This window comes from Acinonyx jubatus, chromosome B4 (assembly GCF_027475565.1).
Source record: "Acinonyx jubatus isolate Ajub_Pintada_27869175 chromosome B4, VMU_Ajub_asm_v1.0, whole genome shotgun sequence".
NCBI classification, from domain to species: Eukaryota; Metazoa; Chordata; class Mammalia; order Carnivora; family Felidae; genus Acinonyx; species Acinonyx jubatus.
Window position 1 is genome coordinate 64,972,246 of NC_069387.1, and position 12,310 is coordinate 64,984,555.

General features: G+C 35.8%; 1 protein-coding gene across 1 annotated transcript in view; it reads right to left on the minus strand.

Moving 5' to 3' along the window:
• Positions 1-1,995: 1,995 nt before the first annotated feature.
• Positions 1,996-12,310, minus strand: part of CPNE8 (copine 8) — a 285,057-nt gene continuing 274,742 nt past the window's right edge. The window contains exon 20 of the mRNA XM_053226117.1: positions 1,996-4,009. Coding sequence (XP_053082092.1) covers positions 3,935-4,009 — 75 coding nt within the window. The 3' untranslated portion in view covers positions 1,996-3,934. The remainder of the gene's footprint in view (positions 4,010-12,310) is intronic.

The following is a 12,310-nucleotide window of genomic DNA, read 5'->3' on the forward strand; positions in this document are numbered from 1 at the left end:
AGAAAGGCCCATAAGAGCAATTTTTTACCTAGTTGATCCATAACATTTCTAACTTGAAAAACAATTAGATTTTGTATAAAAACATTGGCTCCTGCCTTCTTTTCTAAGAAATTTCAAAGGCATTAATACTCTACTTGCCTTCATGTTTAATGGTGCCATGGAGAAGAACAAAACTGGCCCAGCCTTTTTCTACTTATAAGTCACTTTATCTATCTGACTGCTTAAAGGATGACATCATTATCTTTAAAGTGTACTATATTTACTAGGATTGCCTTTGTTAATTTTCAGGTCAATTTTATGGGACACTGTACTTCCAGTGTGTGATTCATGTCCTTTTATTTAAAAAATTATGTCTTTAAATATTTGTTCTTTTCAGTCATTTTCATCAACTTATTGAGAATTAATCATGAGTATTTTTTAATCTCATTTTCTGATCTTCATATCTATTGTTTTTTCTCTAATTCTTTTAAACTCTTATTATTTTCATTTTATTTCATCAGCTGTCTTCTATTTTCTGAAATGTATATTCTCATTGTGATCCTCAAAATTTTTCCTATATTTTGGAATGGTTTCATCGTTGTTCTTTACTTTTTTCTTGAGTTATGACAACTGCTTTTAGCTTCTGCTGTTACATTATTTTTTTTCCTTGAGTACTTACACTTTTGCTTTATACACTGATATCACAGAGGTGATTGCTTGACTCAGCTTATTTTGTGTATTTTACTAATAAATAAAGTCCTGGCAATTTTTACATCTGTTCCATAAGAACATTTTTTTTTGTTGTTGTGAATTTTTTTCTAGTTGCATGTAACAGGAAAACACAAAATGACAGTGGCCTCAAAAAAAAGTTTTTTTTCTCACTTATGTGAAAAAATGTTTGGTGACAAATAGCCTGTAGATGGTGAGGATACACAAAACTATTAGGTACCCAGGGTCCTTCTAACTCACTATACTGCATCCTGACCAGAGAACATCAACCAGGAAGATAAGAGGAGAAAATACCACTTTCCCTTTAATTAAAGTTTTTAAAAGTCCCAGCTAATACCTTTGCTGATATCTCTTTGATCAAACTTAGTCAAGGAGCCATGTGTATTAGAAAAGTAAACTGGGAAATGTAGTTCTTCAGCTGAGTAGCCATGTGTCATTATAAATTAGAGTTCTTTTGCTAAAATGTAGGTGAGATTAGATTTTTTGTTCAGGGGGGTAGGGGCAAGGATTTAGGGGCAACCACTGTCAAATGTCAGCCTGCCAAAATGTCAGATGAAGGCATCTGACATTTTCTTTTTCTGTTCTGCACCTCCCAGCCTGTCTTTCCTTATTATTCTTCATTTAAGGAATTTCTTTCTTTTTTTTTTCCCCCTTCTATGAGCTATTTTCAGAAGCTTCATGTGAGGAATGGGCCACATATTATGATCATGGTTTGCATAAGAATTAGTTAGTTATTCTTCTACATAGCCAGCAAGGATAAGTAGACATGGGTTTCTTCCTTTTTAATTCATTATATTTTTAATATAAAGACTCCTCTCTGTCACTCTTGTTCTTGACTTCATATACTATGGATTTGGGTTTCATACCTCACAGTATGCTCCTTCAGTAAGAGTTTTTTGTTGAAATCTGTAGCCATCATCTCCTCCCAATCAGGTCTTTTTTCTCCACATTCTTTCATGTGCCCACCTGTTCCATTTCTTTTATGTGGGACATCATTCCAGTATAGGGGACGAAAAATAATTTCTCTTTATCCTTCTAGATTCTTGGATGATATGCCCTTCCCAATAATAAAAGACTGATTAATAGGAAAGAAATAAATACAAGTTTCATAATATGTATACTTCCTCTATACATGGGAGAGACATAGGAAAGCTGAGTAACTGTCCATAATGGTCCAAACCACTACTTAAACATCATCTCCAACTAAAGACAAAAGAAGGATGTTGGGGAGTGGAAGGGAAGCTAGTTATGGGAGATTATCAGAAAAAAACACAGTAAACAAAGGTATGGTTGTTACATAGATTTAGGTAGGTTTCTTTTCAATTGATATCAGTTTTTAGAGATTTGGATATCCTCCTCTTCCTGGTACAGACACCCTTAAGGAGACACCCTTAACAAATGGAGATTTCACTTACAAATGTGTGTCTCTTACAAAAGGGTAACTTTTACTCAGTTTTCAGAGCTTCTTCTGTGTCTGCAGTTTCTTAAAAATAACCAGCACAAGATAATCGTTAGGTCAACGAGACATATATTAGGGTGGCAAATTTTGTTTTCTGTCACCAACTGTTTGTGAGTCCAGAGTTTTAGTTGATTCCTAGTTTTTCCCCCCAAATAGATTTTTATATATTTTTTCACATCTCTTTGTTGCTTATGAATAATTTCCAGGAAGACAATGATAAAATGTTGACATTTTGTCACATATTCATACTGGAGAAAAGAAATAACCCACCCTATAATGGTATTGTTACAATGATATCATGCATTTTCTTGGCTTTGACAATGAGTTTGCCTTTATTTACAGTTTTCTAGTGTCCTTTTCATTCTTCATGGTTTCCCAACTTTCTGTAGTAACTCTGAACAATGAGTTTTGCTAATTCATTCAGCAAATTAGCCTGTGTATTAGAACCGGATATTTTAATCCCTTGAAAGGGGTTTCCTCTCCATTCCTTGGCTAATTTGGATTTCAATTTCTGTTTTACAGTATTTGTTCTGTTCTTTAAATTCTTTCCTATTCTTTCCATTTTACTTTAATTTCTTTGCTAAAAAGAAAAAAAAAGAAAAGGAGAAGAAAAATAGGAACAGAAATGTTCTGCTTTCTCTCTGTCATCTATTAACATTGTTATCTCTCCCACAGAGCATGCTATCCCTGTCTGTGAAGAGGAAACTCTGGTTACAAAACAGGAATCTGGCTTTTTTTTTTTTTTTTTTTTAGTATTCTTACATTGTGTTCTAAGCACTCACAAATGAAATATACATAATTTAATGTTTTCTATAGATGATTAGGTTTGTCTCTTTATCACAACATTCTTACACTAGACCTTTAATTACACCACCTTTATTATTCATTCATTTTACTACACTTCCCTCTGTCATCCAGTCTCTAACACACTGAGATTCTTTCTGTAAATGCTTTAAGGCTCTCTCTAAAACTATATTTCCAGCCGTTAACCACATTTATGCTTCTCTCTGTAATCTAAATTGTAACTCCAGATGACCCTTGTCTGAATCATTCATTTGTAGCTTCACAAGGCTACTTACTATGTTGCTTACCCTATGTTGCTAAAACCACCCTTTCCCTCTCTCTTATTTGCTATTCCTCACCACTCCCTACTTCTATTCATTTCTCTCTGTATCAAAATTCTAAATGGCAAAACCAACCTTTTCTTCAAACAGAAGTTCAGATGGAAGCAAAAGTGTGAAGTGGCTACAAGGTATTTTCAATATATATTTCAAATAATACTTCCTTATCCATGAGCAGGTTTTGATTTGCTCACTCATCATAGTTTCACACAGGGCAGAGAGAACAGCTACCACCTCAACAAGGCGAGCAAAATAATGTAGAAGGCAGTCCTGACCAGAGAGGAAGAAAAAGAAAAAGGCTGACACTTCTGACCAAGTGCTTTGTGATACTCTGAAAGAGACAGAGATGAGAGGCAGGGAAATCTGGGTCCCCTTGCCTCAGCAGATTTCAGCTTAGAGAGGTGGAAGCATGTTCAGTATGTTAGGGAGATGCCCAAGGCAGAGTGCTTGCCTGGGTTTGGATGCACAATTCTGGGAGGAAAGCTCTGTACCAGGTAGTCCTCAGTGGGCATGAGACAGCTTCAGAAGAGTTAGGCGGAGAGTGTCCCTCTTGCACAATTGCTCCTTCCTCAGTTCCCTGCAAGTCTGCATGTTGAATTAAGGGCCAGCTCACCTGCCAGGGTTCACAGTGTGCAGAAACACAGGACTAGCCACAGAGACTACGGCATTGACACCTCAGGTCAGGGGCTGCTTGAAGTATATGGTGGACACTCAGAGGCATCTGTGAGGCAACAGAAAGAGAAGGGGGAATCAGCAGGGGGAGACTCTTTAACTTTGGCTGAAACAAAACATAAATTGCACCATTATTTTCTCAACCATAGCCTTCAGTAGACATGCAAGGATGTCTGGATCCAATGAAATATACTTAAGTATAAATACATATATAAATATAATAAGTATCCTTATTAACAAGTTTTTTTACTTTTTATTTTATATTGGGAGAGTTATTAATTTGGTTAGCTCACTGGTTATAATTGCATAAGCTTTGAATGGTCTAACTCAATCTCATTTTACTTCATGAGTGCTCTTATTTTTACATGTGATTTTATGGAACACCTGTTTGTTCATTTTTTAAAGGAGCTTCTACATTAGATTTGAGAAATGACTATATGTAAAATTAGAAAAGGGAAACTAATCAGGTTAGGAGCTACCTTTACTTCTGTCCTCAAATCTAGAACAAAATAGCATCTTGTTCAGATCTAGAGTCATTCCAGTTTGTGTTCCACCTGATTTCCTAAATCTTTTTCTTTAAAAAAATACAAGTTAGGCTCTATCTTGTCCTGTCCTTTCAAATACCTCAACAAGTAATTTATTTCATTCTCATCCTGATGAATTGCCTTTGTCTCCCACCTCCTCTAGCTTACCAAGAAGAGGCTTAATTATGATGTTATGATTCCACAATCATAACAAATCAAGTTTTTAAAATTTGTTCAAATATTTAGTAAGATCTTAAAAATACCCAGAAAAAATAAACCAGATAAAGATCTCACAGAACTCAAGGACACCGTATTCTGCTTCTGCTGGCATTGCCAAAGTCACAGCTTTGGGTCAATAATGTTATTTCCTGGTCAGGAATATAGGTGTGGAGTCAGATACCTGAGTTAAAGTCCTGGTCCCACCATATCCTGGCTGAGTGATCTTGGACAAATCCCTCACCCTCCCAAATGCTCAGTTATTCTGTCTGAAAAATGGATGACCTTCCTCTTGAGATAATTTTGATATTAATTTAAATACTGTATGTAAAACCCTGGGCATCTACCTGACACATAGTAGGATACAGAAATATTAGCTATTACTTGCACAGTATGAGTTTTGAATTCATGATTGTTGGGAGGGGAAAGTTTCATGAACTTCTGAAGAGTGATTTTACTACATGGTAAGCCCCCAAACACAGCCATTCTTTACCATGTCAAATAATAGAACACAAATAGATTTGGGGTTGTGACTTTGATTTTAGAAAGAACATGATTTTCTCTTATGAATTCTTATAGTCATGTAAATGTTTTTTCTTTGCATTTATAAGAACTCAAAATAGGATCTCTTGGTTTCATGTTTCCTCCTTGTCTTACTCACTGTTGAGAGTTGATTTCTCTTGGCTGAACACTGTTTTTCCCTCACCCTCACCTTGTCTGTGATAAGCACTTACTCTCACATAAAATGGCTTGCTGTCACACAGGCACACCCATATTAGCAGTCTGAACAGACTCTGTGAAAGCAGGAATGGAAATGGGGAGATTTTGCAGTCTTTCACATACGTGTTACCAAGGAAACCATCTATGTGTTAGCTTGCAGTCAGGCAGGCTTTTGTTTTGTGTCTTCAATTCACATGAGGAAAATAGAAGCAACTCAAATTTACCAAGGATGCCTCATGAATAAGAGTTAAACTCTAATTTTACGTATAAATATAAACATATAACCCTCCAGTACCAGAATGCAAGTAATAGAAGGGAAAATAGACTTTTCAACCCAGATCCATTGCTAACCTTGATAAAAATGCATTTGAGAATTCAAGTACAATAGCCACATAGTTGACAGAGAGCAGGGAGCTTGCGTTACAGCCAAAAGGAGGTGTGACTGATTTATTTTCATTTCCAAAGTAAATGTTATCATGAAGATACTGTCAGGTGACATATAAAAAGGCAGAAGACTGGCTCCCTACCCTGAATTCATCCCTTACGCCATCTTTGGACTCTCAATTACCTTGGGTTTAAAATGGGCATTAGGATACCTTCTCTGTCTACCTCAAGGTAGAAAATGAATGTGAAATACATTGTAAACTCTGAATTGCTATTTAAAGATGTACTTGTATGTGACTTTTATAATTTCTCAAGATGTGGGGAGAACACAAAGTCATTTTTTAAAGAAATAGTTTTTTTTTTCAGCTATAGTTTAAGAACAAGAAAAACATAAGTAATAAGGATTTCTAAGACCAAAGACTTATAACCTTATTGTAATGACATTGCAGAGCAGTAGAAAGGATTTGAAATTACATGATAGTGTATGCTCAAATTTTGGTTCTACTGATAATAAGATATTTATCTTGTCTAGGTATTTAATCTAAAACTGGAAGAATAACATCACATTGATACAGTTCCAGTGGTGTTGAAATAATGTAATATATGGCAAACCACCAACATTGTCTCTAGTACATGGTCAACAAATGATGTCCAGTTACCCCAAAATCTTGAATGTCAACTTAAATTTTAATCTGTGGATTTACAAAATACCTGAGAGTCCTCTTTGATTCAATTAAAAAGAATCTATAAAACATAATACAGATTTATGGTTTTAAATGTTCTTAAAGAACATCAAACCTAACTCAGCACTTCCAGACATCTTAAATAATTTGGAGGCAAAAAATTATTCTTAATAAACACATTACCTGATAGACCCTCTCCACTTTCTCGGTTGAGAAGATTTATCTCTTCAGAGAATAATTAAAAAGAAATTACCTTCTATTATGGAATGGAGACTCAAAAAGGGATATTACATATTCATTAACTTGTTTAATTGCTAGGGACACTGTCATGAGCACTGTTATTTTAAATAACCTGCATTGTTTTGTAGAGTGATTTCTTTGAAAAACAGTAGATCTTTTAAATCATGTGCACGGACTGAATAGTCTCAACATGGTGACTCACTTCATTCCTTTTAGAGATTAGCCTTTTTAGTTAGGCTAAAGTTAGGCCTTTTTAGTTAAGTTTTGAATGTAAGGGTGGAACATCTGTGGCCAATAGAATTTCATAGGGAGGGTTATTTCACGAATATTCAAGCTAAGAGATAAAGTTATTCAGAAAAAATCCTTTCTGGGTGTTTTCTTTCGTCATCCCCACTGCATACCCTGTTGCAGGATGTGATTCTGCAAACCTTCCATGGCTTCTCAAGCCTCCATACTATTACCTATGTGCTTTCTACAGGCTCGAATGCCCCTTCCCTTGATCCAACTGAAGAACTCCTACTAATTCTTCCTATTTCATTTTCTGTTTTCTCAGAACACTTTATGCAAGTCCCAATTAGCCCACTTCTACAATTGTTTAAATAATTTGCATGGACCATCACTAAATTTTGAGCTCCTTGGCAGAATGTATCCTGTCATTTTTATTCTTGTTTCTTTAGCACTTACTACTGTGCTTCAAAGATAGCAGTCAATAAATGTTTGTCATATTTTTAACAGTTTAAAATGGTTTTACTTTCCATTGTAAGTTAATTTTGATATAAAATCCAGGAATTAAGGAAAAGAAGGGACCCTGTATCTGATAAAAGCACAGGAAAAAGAGACTTCAAATAAAAAGATACTCAAGGAGGCAGAAGCATGCCTCCAAAGGAACTAAGTTGAGAACAGTTTGAGGCCCTGAAATTCAAAGAGAGGTAAGCCTTGTAGACAATGCAGACCTTCAAATTATAAATATCTTCCCTCCAAATGGCGATTAGTATGAAAAATCAGAAAAACAGTTTGTGCAGTCAAAATATGCAAGAGAGCTGAAGTTGGCATAAATCAGATAAATTGATATATTTGGAATACTGGAAATTCATGTGGTAACTGTACATGGAAAAATGTTCTTATCAAATTGCTGTGATTAGATTGTCATATTTCTTGTGCCTTTGTATTTCCAGTTATAACCATCCCATCTAGGGGAGCCTTGGTAGTTCTGTCAGTTAAGCATCCAACTTCAGCTCAGGTCATGATCTTACGGCTCATGAGTCCAAGGCTCGTGTCTGTCTCTGTGCTGACAGCTCAGAGCCTGGAGCCTGCTTTGGATTCTGTGTCTCCCTCTCGCTCTGCCCCTCCCCCACTCATACTCTGTCTCTCTCCCTCAAGAATAAATAAACATTAAAAAGAAGACCCATCCCATCTTGATGCTGATCTTGGCTTTTTTGAATTTGAATATTTGAGTGAACCAGAGTCAAAGCTTTTTCCACTAAAGTGAAGATAGCCAGTCAGCACACCACATAAATTCTCCGATAACAAAGAATTACTACCTTACTCCTATACCTGTTGTATTAGGCTCCTATTTACTGTCATAACAAATTACCACAAACTTAATGGCTGAAAACAACACAAATTTATCATTGCCAATTTTGTCCAACACAGGCCTCATGGGGTTAAAATCAAAGTGTTAATAGAGCTGCATTCCTTCTGGAAGCTCTAAAGGGAAATCGATTTCTTCGTTTTTTCTCCTAGCATCTAGAGGCCACCCATATTCCTTGGCTCATGGCCCCTTCCATCCTCTTCAAAGCCAGCAACACAACAACTCTCTAACCCTGCATATAATTATAAAATTATATATAAAATACATAATATATAAATATATAAATATAATCACAATTATATTTGCCATCTTCTTGGCAATGAGGTGATATAAAGTCGTTATCAATATCAAAAATTATTTTGAGGCTATTGTTAGTTTTTGTTAAAAATCCACTCTACCATATTCAATTGTTCTTAAAAGATCAAAGGGGAAAAATAAAAAGAGAATCCTAGTCTTTGGAAAGAAACTACAGAGGTTTAAGTCTCCAAAACTAAATAGACATACAATCTCATATTTTAAAAAGACTATTAAAAGCAAGTCATAATGTAGACATGAAGAGAGCTCTTTGGAAGAGTCATGATATAGTTAATATACAGCAGCTGAAAGCTCAAAACAACAGGCCATGTTTGATCTTGATTGGATAAAATTAAAGTAGATAAACATAGAATGGGAAGTCCCAAAGAAAAATGGAAGATGTTACTGAACAATTAATCTATGTGCTCTGACAAGCAGTCAGAAACTAGAAATATGATTTCACAAGTAAATACATTTTTAGTTAAAAAAGTATTTGCTATCTAACTAAAATAATAGTTACTTTCTAGTTAAAATGCATTATTCATACCAAGCTATGCATGTAGTAATAGTTATGTAAGAATAAAAACAATTGCTTTAAGTAATAAAAATACCCACATACTTAGTAAATCTATAACTATACTCTACAATCATGCCATATACCCCATATTTCAAATTAACTGGACATTGGCTCTATCTTCACAAACTTTATGGTTTGAATGATTTGGCACTAATATAGATATTCATAAGGAAAATACAAAGTTTAATAATGACATCAAAGAGAATGTACCATGAAAAACAGAATTCAGTATAAGTAATGCATTTACGACTGACAGAGTCATGCTCTTACTAATTTAATTCAAAGGGTTTTGTTGCAGCAAGAACAAGGAGTCACAGAGCCAGGTATTATTAAACATTGAACCATCATTCAGATTACTGTAGTGACCATAGCAATCCTCCAAATCCAGCAAGCTCCCTAGAAGACCTCCCTTGCTCCTTAGTCTGGTGCCACCAACATTACAGTGACTGAAGCGCTCTCCACCTATTTTACCTCCACTGCTATCTACCTTATGACTTTTTTTTTAAGTTTTTATTTATTTATTTTGAGAGAGAGAGAGAGCAAACAGGGAAGGGGCAGAGACAGACAGGGAAAGAGAGAATCCTAAGCAGGCTCCCCACTGCTCAGCACAGAGCCCAATGCAGGGCTCGAGCTCACAAACCATGAGATCATGACCTGATCTGAAATCCAGAGTCAGACGCTTAACCAACTGAGCCATCCCAGTGCCCCATGCCTTCTTCTTAGTGCTTTCTCTGTATTTTGGCTTTTGCCTTATTTTTCTGTATCTTTCACTCATATGCCCCAAGAAGGAGAAAACCTGAAGATGTTGCAGCTCCATCCAATGCAGATGCCCTCTCCTCATCAATACAGATGTGAGCTTTTGCAGAGCTCTCACAGTAACGCCCATTTCAAGAGCCTCTGCTGTCTTCCCAATCCACTGTCACCATGAAGTGGATTCATGTGGTACAAATGTGAAAGGAAACCTGTGGCTTTTTTTTTTTTCTGTAACAGAGAGCTGTAAACATGGCAGGAAATCAGAATGCTTTATCTTGTTCATATGTAATGAATATTCTGTGGAATTTGGGAAATTGTAATAGCCTAGAATTTTAGAATTCCTAGAATGATGACCTCTAAAACTTACAGAAGCATGATATAATTGAAGTGTGTGTATGTGTGGGGGGGTAGTAATGGGCATTATTCATTCACTCATCCATTATTGGGCACTTACTGAATGTTGGCTACTATTCTTTCTGCTGAGAACACAGTGGTGGGTTAGGCACACATTTTCTAAACCAAGAGAAAGCTTGAAATCTAATGGAAGAGATACCCCTTAACCACAAAATAAATTTTAAAAAATAATTTCAAATGTAATATGTGCTATTTTCACATGCTATTGCATTCAAACATGTCCAGACCATCTGCATCTGTATCTTTATACCCTTTCTTTCCCCCCATTGCTGTGGATCAGTGACCCATGCTCCTACTGAGACTGTCTTCAAGTTGTGCACAGGCTTCCATTCCCAGCACAAGGCTGCTGCTAACACAAGTCTCCCTTTTCTCTCCAACTCATCACTCTCTCCCTCCTCTCCATTTGGTTATTCCCATTATTATTAAAACATGCTATCATTCTTGACATCTTAATAAAGCAAAGGTCCTCTTGATCCCACATCCTCTTCCAGCTACAACCCAGTTTCTATACTCCCATTTATAGCAAAATTCTTTCAAATGATTGTCTATATTCATTATCTCTCATTCTTTTCTCATTCTCTCTTGCTGTGCAGTCCAACTATTTACCATTTCACTGAAACTGTGTTTGTGAGTATTCCCAGTGACCTCCAACTTGCCAAATTTATAGGGTTAATTCTAGTTTTCATCTTACTTGCCTTATCAGCAACATTTCCTATTATTGACCACTTTTCCTCTAAAACATTTTCTTCATCTTTGCCTCTGGCACACAAACTTCTCTTGGTTCTCCTTACACTGGATTGACCACTCCTCTATTGCCTCTGTAGATTTTCCTCATCTCCCCTACAATAAGTGCTTATAGCCCTTAGTCCTTGGGCTGCTTCTCTATCAATACTCACTATGTGTGACATGTACAGAGATTAAGCAAAATCTAGTTCTTCTCTTCAAGGACTTCATATTTGAGTGGCATACGAAGGAAAAGAAAATGAAGAGTATCTCAGGTATTAGTGATTCAACTAAATCCTTGTCTATTATAGCCTTACATACTGATTCCATTTTGTTCAGAATCATGGTTTCAACTCAAAAGAAAAAAACTGTATACACACACACACACACACACACACACACACACACACACACATGCATCTTAGTGAGCTATCTAGATTTTACAGATGATTGTGAAGAAAAATAGGGAAGAAGATTTATAGCACAGACAAAGCAAACATATTAAAACTCTTTACAATACAATTTTGTGAAATCCATTTTGTCTGGCCATAATTGTTTTATGCTTTTGTGTTGTTGACATTTGTTTTTATTTCTTTGGATTTATTTGTGTGTTGTTTCTTTCTCTTCATCTCTTGACTCCATCCTTCTGTTTACTCTCCTTCTTTTCTTGACTTCCTCCAAAACTTAAAATTCTTCTCTTCTCTACAATGCAAATAATTCAAACCCTTTGGCTTCTGACTCAAAACTTATAGACCCACGCACATCACTGCATACTTTTAGAAAGGATATTTTAAGTATCAGAAATCCACACTCGTAGAAGACAATTTATGATCATATTTTGCTATTTGAATATGGTTTTAGCAACCCACAATGTTAGTCTCAGGCTGGTATAATATGCCATGGTGACAGTTATCAGAATTCCCAAAGCTTGTTTCTCTGCCATTGGTCATGCCTGACTCCCATTCTATGTTTCAAGATGGTTGCTCAAACTTCAGACATCTGTATTCCAATCAGCACAATGGAGAAAGCAACAAAAGAAAGGAATGACCTTTTTCACCTCTGTTTAAGACTTTTCCCAAGAAATTGCACATAATACTTTTGCTTAATTCCATTTTCTAGTATTTCTTATCTGGTCACACAATAGCTTCAAGGGAACCTGGAAAATTATTTGGGGCAACTGTGAGTCCAATTAAAACCTGAGGGTTCTATTTCAAGAAAGAAGCGAAAAATG